Source organism: Pteropus medius, unplaced genomic scaffold, assembly GCF_902729225.1.
Source record: "Pteropus medius unplaced genomic scaffold, Ma_sr-lr_union100, whole genome shotgun sequence".
Taxonomy (NCBI): Eukaryota; Metazoa; Chordata; class Mammalia; order Chiroptera; family Pteropodidae; genus Pteropus; species Pteropus medius.
The window spans coordinates 7,675,705-7,695,230 of record NW_024349801.1 but is presented as its reverse complement, the minus strand read 5'-3'; the positions used below and the strand labels follow the sequence as shown (position 1 = coordinate 7,695,230).

General features: G+C 47.9%; 1 protein-coding gene across 1 annotated transcript in view; it reads left to right on the top strand.

Moving 5' to 3' along the window:
- The window catches only part of PLCG2 (phospholipase C gamma 2), a 137,016-nt gene that overhangs the window by 93,157 nt on the left and 24,333 nt on the right, over positions 1-19,526 (top strand). The window contains exons 23-30 of the mRNA XM_039888809.1: positions 1,353-1,449; positions 2,817-2,883; positions 4,726-4,883; positions 9,447-9,549; positions 10,998-11,207; positions 12,863-13,008; positions 13,951-14,065; positions 15,013-15,180. Of these exons, the coding sequence (XP_039744743.1) occupies positions 1,353-1,449; positions 2,817-2,883; positions 4,726-4,883; positions 9,447-9,549; positions 10,998-11,207; positions 12,863-13,008; positions 13,951-14,065; positions 15,013-15,180 (1,064 nt within the window). The remainder of the gene's footprint in view (positions 1-1,352; positions 1,450-2,816; positions 2,884-4,725; positions 4,884-9,446; positions 9,550-10,997; positions 11,208-12,862; positions 13,009-13,950; positions 14,066-15,012; positions 15,181-19,526) is intronic.

Sequence of the window (19,526 nt, the reverse complement as noted above, 5' to 3'; positions counted from 1 at the left end):
AGATGGGTCTGTAAATGAAGATGAAAAGAGCCTGAAAATGCCTTACAATGAATAGTCCAATATTTCCACCAGGCTGTGGGACAGTTGATTCTTACTCTGCTTATTAAGGTCAACAAACATTAGTGAAGTGCTTCCCACCTACCCCAAGTACAGATTTGATTAAGACTGAGAAAGGCGTCACATTGTGGGGAAGACAGATGGATAAGGTAAATATAAGGTGCAAACTGTTCTGGCAGCTCTGGGGACAGATGCCATAGGAGCATAGAAGAAGAGTAATCAACCTAGGTGGCAGTCAGGGAAGGCTCCCTGGAAGAGGCACATCTTTGCCGAGTCTTAAATGGTTAGTAGGAGAGAGCTGGATACAAAAAGCATCCATGGCAACATGGCGAGGGAGGGGGGCACATGTAGGGAGTGACAGGTTGCTGGAATGAATGTCAAGTTTGAGTCATGGAGAAGCAGGAGTAGAGGTCCAAGAGTCCCTGGGGTCAAGACACCATGTGGGCTCTGCTTGCCAGGCTAAAGAGTCTGGGCTTGATTCTGAAGGCCTCGGGAGCCATCACCGTGGTGTGGTCAGAGAAGCATTCTGGACAGTGCCCCCGGCTGCAGAAAGTGGCCCCGGAGAGGGGCTGGAGGAGGATCCCTGCATGCCCGGGCACTAGACTTGGCGGGGGGAACCTTGGAGGCACCTACAGTTTGGTGGAGTTGAGACACTTTCATGGATCAATTATGTCCCATGTTATTAGTGCCGTCACAGAGCTGGGAAGAAGGTCGGGGCCAGTATTTTAGCTGAACGAGAACTAACAGTGTTGAGCACTTACTACGTACGAGGTGCTGTTTAAAGCTCTTAGCATGTTTTAACCTCTGTAGTCCCAATAAATCCTCTGAAACTGGGATTATCCCCATTTTACAGAGGGAGAGTCTGAGCCACAGAGTGCTCATGTAGTTGGTGGTGGAGCTAGAATTTGAGTCCAGGCTTTCTGGCTCCAGAACCTTCTTTATGCTACCCTTGTCTCTAAATTCACGGCCCTCCCCGAAATGGGGTTGGACCTGCTCTAGAGTAGAGTTTGCATCTTTTCTGGCTTCTGATGTCCACGTAAAGCATTGAAACTTTTGACTTTGGGTGTCTTTGACCAAATATTAAGATCGTGGTAAGAGGATTTCCCCCTAATCAGTCATCGCTGATAAAAAAGCAGAGGATCCCTCTGAGGTGCTCTGTTGTCACAACTAGTGACCACCTCCTCTGGTCACTTGATCACTTGCTGCCTTTCTCCCATCAGCAGCTGGAACCGAACGAGCAGTGATGGACTATTAACACCGCCCTCTGGGCCCTCTGATGCCCTGTTTTTATCTAGGTGGAAAGGAGACTACGGAACCAGAATCCAGCAGTACTTCCCGTCTAATTACGTCGAGGACATTTCAACAGTGGATGTGGAGGAGCTGGAGAAGCAGGTGAGTCTCCGTCATCACAGGGAGGGACCTGGCAATCCTCTTCTTTGGGGAACCCCTTGAGCCATCTCAGTGGGTACATATCATACGCAGTGCCATGTGGTCCCAATGGAGCTCTGGAACAGGGACAACAGAGTGATGTGGAAATTAGGATATTGTCCCTTGAGCTATGGGGGGTGAAAGTCACTGTGACAGGCCATCATGTTTTAATCAGGTTGTGCTGGGATGGAAGGCTTTGAATATGCAGGATAATTCCCTCTAAAGTGAAAATAGCCAAACAGGAATTTGTCCTTTGCTTAAAGCAGCTTGCAAATAAAACACATTGAGTTTGGCCAGCTAGACTCTCAGAACGTGGTCGGTGTGAATAAGCGAGTGGTCCTACGTAGAAGCTGAGTCGAGGCCCTCCTAGTGACATTACAAACCCGATTTCTGTCCCCCACCTCCTCTCGCTCAGAAGGCTCAAAGAGCAGCCACTTTAAGTGAAAGAGCACTGCACCAGGGATGAACTCTTTGTAATGAGGATTTTAAGGTCCTGTTTGAGCCCAGGGAATTTCCTAAGGGAGTTGGGGCAGTCTGGGAAGGCTGCATGGAGGAAGGGACATTTGAACCTTAAAAGTCAAGTTAGAGATCAATAGCAAGAGACTGGCAGGAGGAATTCCAGATGGGAGGCACAGCCTAAAAAAAAGGTGTGGTGCTGGGAACATAGTTGTGTTCTGTGTGTCTGATCTGAGACAGAGACGTGACCCCCTCACTGACTCCGTCTGTGGTGCCCCTACCCCCACAGCATTAGCCTGGTGGTGGGGTGGGGGAGTACATTAATGGACAGATGTACAGTTCTGCCATTTCTCCTGAGACCGAGATATTTCCCATCTTGCCTGTACCTTGGGATGGTTCAAATGTCCAGTGGGAGGTGGAGCTGGAAGGCTGACCAAGACCCAGAAATCCTCAAAGCCAGAATACAGTGCGTGGTGTGGGTCTTGCTCCTGGAGACATACGGAGTTACAGAAGGTTCTGGAGCTGGGTTTTAGGAGTCCAGAGAGTCCCATTTCATAATAATGTTATAAAGGGTCTAAGACGTTTTTGAAACCGGATCCATGGAAACACTTCAGAACCTGTTCTAGGCACAAGGCATGTTTTTTACAGATTGGAAAATGAAATGCTGAACTGCCGGCGCCTGCTTGCTGCTTGGTCCACATCGGCAACATGCTTCATTATTTAGCTCTCTCCCCCTGGATGTATCCTGTGATGAAAATGCATTTTAAACAGTTCCACTGGCAGTGTCTTTGCTAAATGGTGTGCTTTGGAAACAGGTTGTCTTTTATGATTTTTCCTGTGAAGACAAATGCGAGTTATGTCTTGTTTCTTCACAGATTATTGAAGACAATCCCTTAGGGTCTCTTTGCAGAGGAATATTGGATCTCAACACCTATAACGTTGGTACGTGCACACATGGTCTTAGCCTGGATTCCCACCCAAATCCCCTACAGCTTGGCCTCAGAACTGCCCCAGGCAAGGAGGTGGCTGTTGCTGGGTCTGACCTGGATGCTGAAGCTGAGTATTGGGCCAGGCTGGTCCCGATGACAATGTTATGCCTCCTATTAAGGTCTGTAGAGTGCAAACAGAGTCTAGTGCAGAGTAAGTGCTGGACAAATGTTAGGTGTTTTTCCCAGCTTCTTTGTAATTTCAGGGATCCTGCTGGGTTTCCCATGCTTTGCTAAGAGGAGCTGGGCTGTAGGTCAGGCTGCAATGGAGCACAGAGTTGGGAGGATCTAGTTCTAAGCCCAGCTCTGTCTCTCTCAGTTGCTTTGAGACCCTGGACCTGTCACTTGTCTCTGAACCTCTGCTTCCTGGCTGCTCAGCTGGGCATCAGGAAACCCGGCCTGCCCACCTTGGAGACTGGTGCAAGGGACAAAGTGAATGCACGGCCCTGGGCATGCAGGCTCGTACACCATTGGCAGGGCTGTGATTTGCGTGGGACTTCCTGAGGCCTGACCATGCGCGCTTTTAAATGGAGATAGAGTGGCTTGTATACAAAGGGACTGAAGGCAACGAGGAGAACAATCTGGGCAAGAAGCCCGAGCAGCTTCCTTCTCTGAGCAGCCCACATTTCCACGTTCCCTGCAGTCCATCCATCCATTAGTCGGGGCTTCTTCCCTCCAAGACTCTCAGTGTGGGGGGCGTGGACCTGAAAATGGCGTTAGGCCTCAGATAACAGCAGCGTGAGGAACGTGCTGCTTCTAGTGACAGTGCTTTGCTTTCTCTATTTAGTACCTGTTTGTTTGTTTGTTTTCCCCTGACAACAATCTAATAGGGTAGGTAGGACAGGGACTCTTTGTCCAGGTTAACAGACGAGAAAGCCAAGCCCCTAAGTGACCACAGGCCCTGCCCAATGTCCCCAGGCAAGTTAGTGGATGAGCCGTATTGCTATTCACGTTGTCTCCTGTGCCAGATTTGCAGAGCACAGATGCGTGGCTTAGTGGTTATGAAGAGGGAGCTCGGAGTTAGATGTGATTCGAGCCTCGGCTTTGTCATTACTAGCTCTGTGACCTTCCATACTTTCCCTCAATGAGTCTCTGTTTCCTGTCCTATAAAGTGGGCATGACAAGAGTAGCACCCTTAAAATGTTGCGATAAGGATTAAATAAGATGTATCAGCATGTAATCTCCTTAGAATATTGCCTGGCATGTAAGGGATCAGAGTTTAGTGAATAATGTTAGATGGGATATAATTTCTCCTCTCATAGCCTTAATTTTCTTATCTAGAAGGCACTTTTTCTGCAGAGAATCTATTGCATGCCTCACTCTTAGCTTCTGGTGGCTGGTGGCTATCCTTGGTGTTGCTTGGCGTGAGGCCGCATCCCTCTGATCTCTCCGTCTTTAATGGCTATCTTTCCTGTGTCTCAAAGTTCCTTCTTCCTCCTCTGATAAGGACGCTAGTTCTTGGATGTAGGGTCCACCCTAAATCCAGGGATGATCTCGTCCTGAGATTCTTAAGTACATCTACAAAGACCCTATTTCCAACTAAGGTCACGTTTATAGGTCCCAGAGTCAGTCCGTGGGCATATCTTTTTGGAGAACACTACTCAGGCTGTGTGTACCTTAAGCAGTAACGTGTGTAAAGAGTCTAGACACTGCCTGATACAAATCAGATGTTCCAGTCGATGGTGACCATGATTACAGCAATGGCGGTCCGGTGGGTTCATGACAGAAGTGGCTCAGGCAGCTGGTGTTTGTGGCCTTCTAACAGGCTGATCAGGACTTCTGTCATTCTCTCTCAAAGTGAAAGCCCCACAAGGGAAAAACCAGAAGCCTTTCGTCTTTATCCTGGAGCCCAAGAAGCAGGGTGACCCTCCGGTGGAGTTTGCCACAGACAAGGTGGAAGAGCTCTTTGAGTGGTTTCACAGCATTCGGGAGATCACCTGGAAGATTGACACCAAGGTAGGCCCTTCGTTCACCTGGGCTCAGGTGGGCCTGGTATTCTCAGGCCTCTGGTACTCTGCTACAGTGTGGGTGGGTCCGGGCAGCAGGAGGAGCAGGCCCAGGTGCCACAGGGAGGCGATGGGGTGGGTTCAGCCTCAGGGGAGCACCAATCATTTCAAAGAGGAAGGAATATCGGAGGTCCCTTGGGAAGCTGGGTCTAGTTTGAATCTTCAGAAGGCTCAGAGTGTGTGCAGTGACTCTCGATGTTTGGGGCTGTATCTCGACAAGAATGTCTTGCCTTCCTTATTTTGAGCATTTTCTTTAAATACTGTTCAAAGCAGGCTGGATCCTTTGTACAGCGAGCATCACTGAGCTCGCCTCCCTGGAGGTGCGGTGGGCCCTGGGGGTACTGTAATCAACAGGACCCCATTCCTTCCCTCCAGAAGTTCGGAACTTCCACTCTAGATGGGAATGAACTCTCTTGGGTCATACTCAATGAAGCATAAGTGTTTGGCTGGAAGGGTGAGATTCTGGGGTAAGAACAGGAGGTTTGGAACTAGGCATACTGCAGTTTGCAGTCTGGCAGGGTTGGATCCTAGGCAAGTAACCACACTTCTCTGGGCCTCAGTTTCCTTGTCTGCAAAATAAGGAGCCAAATACCTAACTCAAAAGACAAAGTGAGGATGAAATAAGATGAAGTATGAAAAGTGCTGGGCTTGGTACCTGACACAGCAAGGGCTTCAGTTTGTGATGTTATTTAATCATCACGTTGTCAGAGCAGAAGGACGTGGGGATGTGTACAGTACCGTCTGCTCTTTCTTGCGGCCATAGAACTGGGAAGAAGTTTTAGGGTTTCCCATGTACCTGTTTGCTTCTAAGGCAGATCTTGACTCAAGAGACTGATTTTAAAGCTTTCCCAGGACCTCCTGGGTTCCTGCAGCCTCTGGTTAGAGTTTGAGTCATTCCTCCTTCAGTGTCCTTGGACATCAACCTGGTCTTCCCTCCCGCCTTGGGCCAGTTTCTGGTCACCCTGACTGACTCTTCGAACACCCTGGGCTGAAGTTTTTAGAAGACTTTCTGCAGAGGGCCGGTGGGATGAGCATCCTCCCTGACAGGGCCTGCCATCTTTCCCATCCCAGAATCTAGTCAGAGGCCTCACATATGGGTCTTCATTCTTCCCAAGGCTTGTCACACCATCACCAGTCACACGAGCTAGTGATCAACAGGCTGTTTGTTTCCACTTTTCCTAACGGGGGCATCTCTTCCCTCTCGTGCCTCTGGTGCAGTACAGCTCTGAGGCACAGGGGGGCACCACCACCCCAAGATTCATTTGAAAGATCATCTTCCCCCTAACTTCTAGGTGTGTGTTCTCATTGCGATCGAAGAGCTGGCATTGTGATCTGTGTGGCACCATTTGCCAGCATGTGACCCTCCTGAGCGTGTTCTGGTAGTTGGGATTCTGGGCCCCAGTAGCTGAGAATGGAGAAAAACACTAGTGAGAAAGCCCTTCGCGACTCCTCTCTGTAGACTTCATTCTCAGGCACCCAGCCCTCTCCTGGGACTGGGCCGAGCTTAGGGCCCAGATTGGCATGAGCATGGCGATGATACCCTCTGCCTGGTGCATCCCGGCTCTCCACGCCTCTTTGTGGAGAAAAATGTGACTTCACTTGAAGGTTCCCTGCCCCTTTCTTTCCTCTCCTGCGTGAGGATTCCGAAATTAAGCTTAGCTGTTTAAGACGACTATCCTGTCTTTGATCTACATTCCTCTTTAATTGGTTTTGACATTTGCTAAGATTTTATGAGAAAAATTTTAAAGTCTCATTATACATGAAGGTTAAAAAAAAACAGGAGTTGGCAAAATTGACTGAGTTCTCACTCTGGGCAAAGCAGCAGTATGAGGAGCTGGTGTGGGAGCAAAGGAGGGTCCCCCCCACCTTTGGGAGACCAGCTTGAGGTGAGCTCTCAGCTTACTGCCAGCAGCTCCTCACTGAGGCCTTAAGGTTGTGCCCGTCCCTAAGAACCTGCTCAGGAAATAGACATCCATTTCGAAAAAAGAAAGTTATATCCTTACCACAAAACAAAACCAACAAAAATAAATCTGCTCGAGGCTCTGTAGTTTTACACAATCTCTAGCCTCCTTCAGTCAATGGCAAAAGACCAGTTACTACGATCTGTCTAGTTAGTGAGTTTCTAAAGCCTAATGAAATGTGGCTTCATATTCTGAGATGGCCTGATGGGCAAAATCTGCCAGTCTGGAGAGTAATTGCTTTAATATTTTGAAGAAGCAACTGCTGTTTCTTCTTAAACTGATATTGTCTTATGCTAAGGTTGGGAGAAAAAAAAGTGAAGCCCATAACTTTTCATTGCTGTGCTTTGTGAGTGAGGCCATAGTTCGGTAATTCACTGTAGGTATGGCATGTCCCTCCCACCCCCCAACACCCCATTTTAAGCAATTCTGTTGTCCTTAGACGTGAACTGTGTTTTTTGGGGGGGGTTTCCTGTCTCCAAACAACCCCATGGAAAAATCGTGCAGGAAGAGTGCAAAATCAAGTTGATTCAAGGTTTAGGAGAAAACACCTCAAGTCTGAAAATAAATAATACTTCCGTTTCTCTGACAGCATTTTGCTATTTACTGTCTGGCTGACATCTTTGCCTCTTGCTCCAGGCCCATCCTACCCACTACTACCCCTTCAAGCCTCACTGCTGTGGTTTTCTTTGTCCTCAAAGATATTTGGAAAGTGTGGAAAAGGCCGGTGAAAACTGGCCGTGTGTGGATGAGCTAGGGCAAATTTTGGAGGCTTCAGTCACATTCAGATCTGTCTTGGTGATATGGTCACTGCCTGGGTTCATAACAAAGGCTATTTGCTGGTCATTGCCAAGGTCCACTTTGGCCCCAGGATTTACGTCAGCACTCATGAGTGAAGGCGTTCGTACAGAAGAAACCGGGCGCCTACACCTGCTTGTTCGAAGAGCTGACTTTCCTGTCCTTTGCCTGGAGGACATTTCTGGAGCAATCGAGTAGCCTCCACTTGTTGTTTGCCACATGCCTGGTGGAGTGCTAAAGCCTCTTGCTTAATTCTCACAATAGCTGTTAGGAGGTGTGCCTTCACGTTGGCCTCATTTTACAGTTGAGGAAACTAAGGCACAGAGAGATTTTTATGACTCGCTCAGCTGACTCAGCCAATTAAACAGCAGGGCCAGCTATCAAACCAATGTCTCCGATTCCAGTTCCCACTGCCATAACCACGGTGTTCCGTAGCCCCTGCCACCTGAACACTTGCTACCCGCAGGACCCTGCTCCCAAAGAACACGTCTCAGTGGAGAAACAAGGTCTGGGCACTAGTGATGAATGGCACCAATGCAGGACAGTCAGACAAGGGACAGTGTAAGGCTGAACAAGGCCAAGCTGGGGTGAGACAGCACTCTGGAAGGGTTGAGGAAAGCATTATCCTTTTCCTAGCCCTGGCTGGAGTTATCCAGGAAGGCTTCTTCTCGAAGGAATGATTTGGGCGGGGTCCAGAAGGAGGAGGGATTTGATGGAACAGCAGAGGGAGGGAGCATGGAGGCTGCGGGGTGAGGGGGCAGGAGATCACTTCTGTGGTTCGGAAGGACCTAGGATGTGAACTCCGGGGCATTTTAGGGACATCTTCTCCAGGACCTGGTGGTTGATGTTGTATAAGGGATGAAGCAGAGTGGTGACCTGGGTGAGGCTGATTGCATAGTCTTGTCGCCTGCCTGCTGTGTAGTCTGGGGTAAGCTATTCAACCTCTGCGTGCTGCACTTTCTTTGTAAAATGGAGGTAAAATCTGCCTCTTGGGGACGTGCGGGCATAGATCACACTCATCAAGCCCTCAGTGTGCAGTGCTGAAGCTAAGCACCCGCCAAATGGTGACTGTTACTGTCCGCATATAATGTCCCCTCAGGGTTCCCCCTCGGTCCATGGGAGGATGAGAGTCAGAGTTTGGCAAGGTCTGACAGGGTTGCCTGGTTTGGGGTGAAGTAAGAGCTCATTTTTATTTGGATAGAAGTGGATGTGACTGTGAGTCCTCTAAGAGGAAGTGGCTCCAAAGTCCATGGCATGTGTCCTGGGCTCTGGGGAGCCCTTAGGGCAGAGCCGTGAGGGGCTAGGTCAGAGGTAGGAGGAGGTAGCGCATAGTGCAGGGAAGAGGGGTGCAGAGGCTGCGCATTGTGACAAGGATGCTATGGTGTACAGAGCCCAGGAGGATGTGAGGTTATGGGCTTGGAGAACCAGAGTTCGATGAGCTATAGCAGTGTGGTTTTAGGGGAAGGGACAGGGCAGGAAGCCCATAGCAGAGGGTTAAGGAGAGTAGGGTGGTGACAGACACCAATCCTGGGTGGAAACAACTTGGTCAAGAATTTCAGCAGGAACAGGAAGGAAAGAGAGGAGGGGCAGGGGAAAGGAAAATATTCAACTACATTAAAGATCCGAGCATGCAGGAGGGCCGAGAGGAGAGAGGGGGACTCGGAGGGGGAGAAAATGCATGCCAGGTGAGCCAGGAGGACGGGATTTCTCAGGTGCTGGCTTGAGGGCTGAAACTACAGATGGTTGGTCCCAAACAGGAGAACAACATGAAGTACTGGGAGAAGAACCAGTCGATTGCCATCGAGCTCTCGGACCTGGTCGTCTACTGCAAACCAACCAGCAAGACCAAGGACAATTTAGGTACTGTCTCTCGCGTGACTCTGTCTCCCAGTGTGGTGAAAACTCATTTCCTTATGAGTCTGGCATTGTCGCAGGGCACAGTGAATGTGGTTCCTGCTTGTTCTGAAGGGCTCTAGGCGGAGCCTCCCCTCGAGTTTGTCCTCAGGGCCAAACCGGCCCTGTGGTATCTTCAGGAGGAAAAGCCTCTCACATAGTAAATATGATTTCTGCCACCAAGTTACTACAAACTTAATGGGAGAAATCAACACATATTCCCTCATCGTCTTGGAGGCCAGAAGTCTGAAATCAGTATCACAAGGCTGAAGTCAAGGTAGCAGCAGATTTCAGCCACTCCCTCCAGAGGCTCTAGGGGACAACCCATGCCTTGCCTCTTCCAACTTCTGATAGCTGCCAGCATTCCTTGGTTTGTGGCTGTGTCACTCCAATCTCTCTCTGCCTCTGTGGTCACATGGCCTTCTCTTCTATGTGGTCAAATCTTCCTCTACCTCCCTATTATAAGGACCCTGTGGTTACATTCAAGGCCTGGATAATCTCCCCACTTTCAAGCACATCTGAAAAGTCTCTTTGGCCATATAAGGCCACGGTCATAGGTTCCAGGGATCAGGACCCAGATATTTTTGGGGGGACCATGATTTGGCACAGAAAGATTCAAAAACGGGTCTTCTACCAAATTCTCTGGAGTAGACAGTTCTTTGATCTAATTATGATCCCGTTCACATTTTCTTCCCCCTTTCTTTGAGCATTTTGAGCAGCTCTTATCTTTGATCTCGAGGACCTGTGATTCCAGGACGGGGGCCAGAGAAACAGTACCAAACCCCGGGGTTAACGGTCGCTTCGAGGCTGGTCCCTGGGCACCACCACGTGCAGGGAAAGATGCCAGGCTCTGCAGGCTTATGGGCCGTCCCACCAGAGCTCAATGTGAAGGAGCAGAGCTTCCCTCAAGCAAAGAATTGTTTGCATGTTCCCATCCTTCTCTCATTCATTCTTCCCCTGGTCTGTCACATCCCTTCCTGCAGCAGTGGATTCTCCCTCCACCACGAGGCTGGGTTCACTCATCTATAACATCTTCGATGAGGAAGTCAGATCTACTGTTTGGTCTTCCACTCCTAAGATTTCCTACCTGCTGATCCCTGAGGCCATTCCCCTTCCTCCCCCTTTCTATAATTGTACCACTTTTGTGTTTTCTCGTGTAAGGCTATTGATAGTTTTAAACAAAAAGAAAATTATAAAAATCCCAAAAGGGATTTTTGTTCCCACAAAAAGGCTTTGGGAACACTCGGCTCCCAAAGGGCCGGTGCTCGGAGCAGTCCCAACTACAGCACTGTCATCGGAGCCATGTGCGTCTTGTCAAAGATTCCAGATTTCATTTTACAATGTGCTCATCCAGCCTGTGCGCTGAGACAGTGCCTGAGACACAGAATAAACGATGACTCCCTCTCTGTGTGCAGAAAACCCCGACTTCCGAGAAATCCGCTCCTTTGTGGAGACGAAGGCTGACAGCGTCGTCAGACAGAAACCCATTGATCTCCTGAAGTACAATCTAAAGGGCCTGACCCGCGTTTACCCGAAGGGACAGAGGGTGGACTCCTCCAACTACGATCCCTTCCGCCTCTGGCTGTGTGGCTCCCAAATGGTGGCGCTCAATTTCCAGACAGCAGGTAAAGGGGCACTGATCATGGCCAATAAATCTAAGAGGATGGCGGTCTCATTTCAGGCATAGTCTGCTGGGGCCACCAGTGGGATGTAGCATCCCGGAAGTGTGATATGTCTTAGGAACTGGTTCAACCAGTATGCTAGTGTGAGGCCCATCAGGTGAATGGAGTGATGAAGGGGACTGATGGGCATGCCCGACAGCAGACACTTGTATTTGGCCGGCCCTGTGATGGCAAGTGACAGATGCCGAGTTAACCTGACTTAGGAGAGAAAGGAAATGCATTAGCTCATGTAATTAGAAAGACTAAGAGTTGATCCACTTCAGGCACAGCTGGATTCAGGTGTTCGGTGGCTTGTTTCAGCACTCTCTCCTGGCCCATCTCTCTTTGAGGGCTTCATGCTCAGATTCTCTTCCAGAGATATTCACATGCTGCGAAAAACCAACAGGCAAAGCTTTTACAAATGGTAGCACAAATCAGTGTTTCGCAGTTTTGTTGTTTTCTAAACCTCTTCGGGGGATCTGTTCATCGGTAGTGTCCTTTCTATTTTTATGCCTGCATAGGAGTCCACTGAATGGAACCATCATTTATTCAGCCAGACTCCGGCTGAGGCACATTTAAGCTATTCCAGACACACTGCCTTCTGTAACCTTCCGTGCTCGTTTCACAGATGTGGGACTGCATCTGTGGGACAGAATTCTCAGGAGCGCAACTTGGGTCGAACAGCACTGGCATTTTGATCTACTTTGCCAATGAACACTGATTCCAGTGGTGCCTGAACTGAGATGCTCGCCCACATCCTCTATAGCAGCGGTCCCCAACCTTTCTGACACCAGGGACTGGTGCTCCTATGAGGGTCTGATGCCCGTGGAGCTGAGGCAGTGACGCTAGCGCTGGGGAATGGCTGCGAATACAGGTGAAGCTTAGCTCGCTCACCCACCACCCACTCACCTCCTGCTGTGCGGCCTGGTTCCTAACAGGCCACGGACTGTCCCTGGCCCCGGGGTTGGGGACCCCTATTCTATAAAGTTTGAGAGTGGAAATGCAAACTGGTAAAGTGTTTGAGTACACCTTTTTTGGCATCACTTCGCCTAGTTTTACCAATCTTTGCCCATCTGGTAGGTGAAAATCGATGTTCCATTGTTAGAGCTTCCCTTATTGGCACTGCTCTTAGGAATCACATGAACCAGTTTCTCACGTATTTAGGAAGCAGTTGCTTTTTCTTTTCTGCAAATTATCTGTTTATGCTTCTGACCCAGTTTTTCTAATGGGATGTAAGTATTTATAGCACACATTTATCAGATCTCTTAGCAGGTTAACTTTATATATATATATATCTGTCATTTGAGTTAAAATGATTTTTCTACAGCATGTCTTAACATTTATGGAAATTTTTTTCTGTGTAGAAATTTTTAGCTTTGAGTGGGTTTTAATAACTTCTTTTTATAGTTCTGAATTTTGTCTCGTACTTGGAAAGGTGTTCCCTGGTCTGAGATTTTTCTGAATAGCCCATATTTTCTTTGAATTAGATCTCTATTTTAATAACTAGCTCAAATAATTTTGGGGAAAATGCATAAATCGTTCCCGACCCAGCACCTCCTGGCCCAGGAGGCCGGCCTTTTCCTGCCTGACTTACAGAAGCAGTGTCCTTGCCTTCCCAGATAAATACATGCAGATGAATCAGGCCTTGTTTTCACTCAATGGGCGGACTGGCTACGTCCTACAGCCTGAGAGCATGAGGACGGAGAAGTATGACCCCATGCCGCCTGAGTCCCAGCGGAAGATCCTGATGACCTTGACAGTCAAGGTAAGGCCCGGCTCTCCTCGAGCCAGGGCTGTGTGACATTGGGAGGGCCCAGCCCTGTGCCTAATGACACCTGTCTTGTTTAAACCATCACCACTCAGACATAGTGTGAGGCTCTTAATTACAGAGCATTTCAGGGGGAAAGAAGGAGAGAGCTCTTTCCAAATTCATCTTGGACACCTTACCCATGTCGTCTGCTGGGCTAAGGTATGAATCCATCTCTTGTGGGGCTCAGCAGGGTATCTCCTGGGTCTTGATGAGAACATTTTCTGGCCAGAAAAAAAAAGCAAAAGAGCGCCTGTAGAAAATGGCCATTTGGTCTTTATGGCAGGGAGCATTTGTCCCCCTAACGGCCAGTTTTAAGGGTGAAAGCTTTTTAAAGTTCATTTAACTTCCAGAGAATGTGTTGTCTCTTTGTAAGAATTTTTGTTTTTATTTCTTTTGAAAACTATGCAAGGTAGAGAAATGAATTGCATTTCTCATAAGATTAAGGGAGGAAAAAAATGCAGCTGTCATAACCAAAGAAGACCCGTTACAAAAAGAACATCACACACTCCCCCATTCTTTCCTGGAAGCTGGGAAATCAAGTGATTAAAGGTGGTTTCTGTGGGTGCCCACCTGAGCGTGGGCTGATTGTTTATGTGCTCAGGTGAGGACCACCTGTCAAGTCCTATGGCACGGGGGCTCCCATCCTGGCTCATCTTAACAGCTGTGGGAATCCACCCCAACTCTCCCATTTCCTCATCCATGAGAAAAACAGTGGTGGGGTCTCCTTCAGAAGGTTGTTAGACTTCTCTAGTGAAAGAGCTGAGGCTGCCTTTGAACTCCTACAGTCTGACTGTAAAACCCAAACTGAGCTCCGTGCTCGTCCACCCATGCAGAACTTGCTAGCTCTTCTAGCAATGGATCTGGGAGAATTCCACTACTTACCGTTCGGTGTCGTAGGTTCTCGGGGCTCGACATCTCCCCAAGCTTGGACGAAGTATTGCGTGTCCCTTTGTGGAGGTGGAAATATGTGGAGCTGAATATGACAACAACAAGTTTAAGACGACGGTTGTGAGTAAGTTGCCTGGGTCCTTTATTCTCTTAAACTTCAAGCGAGTTGCGTCACATGTTGGGGATGCCACTCACTGGGGATTCTGTAGTGCACTTTGGTCGTCCAGGTCTTTTCCTTCATCCCTCTTGCTCACACGTGTCAGCTCAGGGAGGGGAAACAAAGGGCCATGTGATTAAATAGTTGGACTTGTGCCCAGTGCTGTGTTTCTCTGCCTGTAACTAACGCAAGGCTCCTGCTGCCTGTACCATGACACTAGGATGGTCCTCTCTGTGCGACAGCCTCCACCTGCTTTATCTACTGAGTCCAAGACTAAGAAGCAGAGAGGATGTGGCCACCTGTGTGTACAGCTAGCATGTGTACAGTCAGTCCATTTAGCACAGGGCCAGAGGCTGCAGCCTAACCTGAGCGATCTCTTCCCACAGAGGGCAGAGAGGCCAAGAGAAATGCATGTTCTTCTAGTTGAAGCCAGGAAGAAACTGAACTGTGGGCCTTTTGAGGCCCGGGATTACTGGCCCTGGGGAAAGGGAGCCCAACGAGCAACTCGTGTGCTGGCCCGTAAAACTGGCACTTGCGGAGGGCGGCAGGTTGACGCTTGCCTTGTTCTACGAGGTTCATTCTCCCCTGACAGCTACAGAACTCACACTGGTTCTGCCTCTTCAGAGAGACTAACCCACTCCCTTCTCTTCTCCGAACCCACCTGTTCCTGCTGTGTCATCCACCGCCTGTCCCTTCCACATTCCAGGGAGTTGAGACGGGAGCTGTATAAAGGGGAGGTGGCCTCCTTCTCACTGAAGGCCAGGCCTATGACAATAGGATTACCAGGACTGTTAGTGGAAAAAAAAGATTATTCAGATTTTCTTAGATCTTGGCCTAGATGCATATTTACATGATTACTAAGGGGATTAAAAACCGATGAATGGAGTCTCTAATAAGCTTTGATCATCTTCTAGATGACAATGGCCTAAGCCCTGTTTGGGCTCCAACACAGGAGAAGGTGACATTTGAAATTTATGACCCAAACCTTGCATTTCTGCGCTTTGTGGTGTACGAGGAAGATATGTTCAGTGATCCCAACTTCCTGGCTCATGCTACCTACCCCATTAAAGGAATTAAATCAGGTAAGAGGCATTTTAATGAAGATGTTCTGTTTGGGCTAGCATTTTTCTTTGGTCTGTGCTGCTGGCTTTTAAAAGAATGAAAAAGCGTTTTCCTGGGTTTTAAGAAATCACTGCAAAACCACTTAGGTGGCTTGGACAGCTGATCTCGTGGTAGTTCCCTGAGCTAGCATGTGTACAGTCCATTTAGCACAGGGCCAAGGGAAGGAAATGGGATGCTTGGCCCTATGAAGTCAGGTGTGTGCATGCAAAATTGGATTATCAGTTGATTTTCCACCTGGCACTGCGGGCTGATTTCATTTGGAAAGGTTAGAAGCTGTTTGCCTGTCCTCAGCCAGGGCAGGGGGTATATGTACATCTGTTTGGATCTCCCACCCTCTCCCTGCCTGGTAAGGAAAAAGCCCTTAGCAACTAGCATGAGTTATAATCGTAGGTCCACCCTGCCTGAGTCATCCTGGGCAAGCTACTGAAGCTTCCAGAGCTTCTCCTTTAATATCAAGATGGTTGATTTACTGCTTCTAGTTGTGATTTTTCTTCCCTGCTGAATAAAACAAACAACCCCTTAATGCTTTGAGAAGAGCCATTTTGTTTTTGCCTGAGACCAAGCTGGGTCCCAGCCCTCCAAGGCAGATAGACTTCCCCAGGGGAGGGGATTTGGGGCCCATGAGCTTGGTGCTGCTTTTAGGGCCATTTATGCAAGTTGCTACTTTGTAAACGTGACTATGCTTGTATACACTTTCTCTAATTTACTTTTCTGATGGATTTCATGTAGAATGTTTGACAAAGAGACCTTCACTTCATGTTGAATTCTCTCCCCCGCCACCGCCCCTTAGTATTTGAAACACAAGACCATAGATCCTCTGGATTCCTCATGAGGTCACTGTTTCCTAAGCATCATTTTTCAAGAGAAAACCTTAACTCCTGTTTTAGTGATTTATATACAAATACAGTCTTTTCTCTTGATGTTATTTGGAACCTCAGGTCTTGTTTTTTTTCCTCCTTAGTATCATAAACTGATCATTTCCACCTCTGGGCACTTGCCCAGTTAGGCATGCTGGGGACTCTGGAAAATGCATGTTCCTTGGCCCATCCTGCGGTGTAGATGCAGCCAGTCTGGGCTGGGACCTAGGAATCTATCTCTGTGTTTAGCCAGCTCCTCAGATGGCCTTGGGTGGCACTTTGCGCTACACCAAGACTGCCCACGTTATCAAGGAGAGAAACTCTTTAGCAAATAAACAGGTTAAACGAGAACCTGAGAAATGTTTAAACAGTCTGATTTTTTTTAGGATTTTAGAAATATCCAGCTTCCTAATAGTAAGTATTCATTTGTAAGTAAGTCCCAGAGGCCTGATGTTCGAGAATCCCTCTCAGTTAACTTGCCCACATCAAACTATGTTAAACCCAGCAATTTAGCTGTGGTTCCTAACTTTGTAATTTAACTTAGTCAAATAAGTAAGGGTCAGGACAGATTTCTTTTTATGGCAATTGTGCCTACGTATTCCTAACCCATGTCCACCGAACTCACCCTGCACGACAGGTGGCTGTGCTGTTGACCATGGCCTCTTGAAGGTTAAGGGATGTGAGCACTGCAGCCCCTGCCAGTGCCTTGGAGAGAAGTCAGAGTTGATGAACACTTCTTACCAGCCACCAAATATTGTTGATTCATCTAGAAAATGCTATAACTTAGCTTGGAGATTTAACAAAGAACAAAATCTCAAGGATGATGAAAACTGTGACCCTTCCCCCAACTGTGAGATACTCAGTAAGGACCTTTCTCTGATCCATCAATGCCTGGCACATCCGTATTCATGGAGGGAATGAAATAAAATGAACAATCCCTTTCTGCATAAGGCATTGGGGGCCTTCCGAACCCAAAATAAACTTTACCCATTGTCACTCGGGATGCACTTAAGCTTTTAAGCCAGCTGGAGCTCGTGAAGGAAGAAAAACATAATTTGTTGTGTGAGGTGCCTTAACCTCTTTCTCTTTTAATCCTCATAGCAATCCTGTGAAAGAGGTTTTAGCATCTCCGCTTTTTAAATACCAGCACTTTGGGGCCTGGAGATGTTAATTAACTTGTTCAAGGTCACACACCTGTAAGACCAGAGCTGGATCCAAACCCAGAAGTGTCTGACTTCAAATCCCACATTCTTCCTACTCTCCAGGCCCCCTAAGCCAAAAATCTGATCCTACTTCAAAAGATGTCTCTATTTCCCTTTCCTCTGGGGTACAACTCAAATCGACAAGAATAAAAACAGAATCAAACTCTCTTTTTGGTGAAATTGGCAAATACCGTAGCGTCTTAAAACCCAACATACATGAAGGGCTGCTCATAACCACAAGACCTAGGAGTTAGAGGAGATACAGGGAGCTGGGGACACCCAGCAGGGGGACAGAGCCCACATCTCCAAATTCAGGGGTGCGTGCCGAGTGCAGCTGTGCCGCTCCGCTCGGAACCCTGTTAGTGGAGGGCTGCCAGGCAGCATCCCTGGGCACCATGGAGAGCTCAGCATTCTAGTACGTTTTAACAGCTGAGCAGCACTTAGACCGACTTCTCCCCTATTGTCCACGGTCCAGCTCATTCAAGATGCAGACTCTTAGGCCGCACCCCAGAACTCCTGAGTTAGAATCTGTAGGTTAGTAAAATCCACAGGTGATTCACACCTGCATTGACGTTGCAGAAGCACTGTACCGCAAGAATTCTGTGAGTATCCAGGCAAAATCCAACAAGCAAACAAACCAACAAAAAAATATTCCTAACACCTGTAAGGGGTAACTAGGTCAGAAAACTTCTCTATAGCAGTATTCAAGGAGAGCACTGTCCCCAAAATCCTCCAGAGAAAAGAGTGATTTGAGAGTTTTATACCATTCACACTGTCACTCAAGCATAAAATTAAAGGGCAGATGCATTTCAACGTGCACGGTTCAGGGATTATATGTCCCGTGAGCTCATACGGAAGAAAACAAGACAAATTTAGCCAAAGTATCGATGGAAAAGTTCAGGGAAAGGATAGTGAGCATCAGAATATTTTTAAAATTTTGTGCATTTCACTGTGTATAAATTTTATATCAGAAAAAGAATACTGTAAATAAATATTGAGCTCTAGTTAATGAGATAGATTCATGTTGACATTCAGGGGGAGGTGTACAGATGTCTTCATCTTGCTTTGAAATTATATATACACATACACACAGTAGATGTTAGGTAGATAAATGTGATAAAACAAGTATAGTAAAAGGTTAATGGTGAGATCTGGGTAGTAGGTATACAAATATTCCTTGTAATCTTTTAGTATTGCTGTATAAATGTCAGAAAAATATAACTAAAGCTCCCTTTGTGGGAGAATTATGGTTACAAAAAGGGACATACGTATTACATACCATGTCGATGTAGAAATATGGTTCACCCAGGGGAAGAAAAGGGAGAGAAGGTATAGGGTTGTGCAAGCATGCTGATTTCCTCATCACAGGCAGTGGAAAGTGATTAATTCAACAGATATTATTTAAAGACTATAAATCAACTGATAGTATAAAAGGTTCTCTAAGAGAAATAAGAATAATCATTGAACAAGCTAAAACAGAGGAAATAGTGGGAATGCCCTCATTTGAGCATTGCTTGTCCTGGAGAATCGGTAGATACAATGAGAATAAAAAACATTCAAGTCAGACAGGCGGGTCCAACATGGCAGCATGGGTGGAAGCTGAGCTTGCCCCGTCCCAAGAACACATCAAATGTATACATATTTAGAGCAATTCTTCCCGAGACGACTGTGAGCCAGTTCAACAGCTTCTGCACCATAAGCAAGAGAGAGGGACCACACAGAGAAGGTTGGGGAACCACGAGAGCTCTCCGGTAGCTGAGGGAACACCCAGGAGTAGAGGAACTGAACGTTCATTTCCCCTGAACGTGGATAGCGGGTCGGAACTCCATCCAGCCTCACTGACCAACCTGCAGACTCCAGCCACCCCTCCTGGCGCTAGATCCAACAGAAACAGGAGGGCACCATGGTGTGCATACAAGGGGCCCCTCTACCCGAGATTGATCCAGCAGGTAGAGCAGGGTGCTGCTTCATTCACCCACTGGGCTGCACACAAGGGGCTCTCCTGCCTGGAGAGGGTGCAGAGCCAACAAAATGCTGCAGTACCTGCTAGCAGGACTACACTGTCCAGAAAGTGCAGAGATAGTGGGGCACTGCTGCACGTGCGCATGGGCTGCTCCATTCGAAGAAAATGTAAAGCTAGCAAAACTTTGCCCCAGGCAGAATGAGTGGGGCTCTCTGCTGTGTGCCTGAAAGGCTGCCCCGCCCAGAGAAAGGGCAGAGCTAGTAGGGCGTTGAGAAGCTGGCATG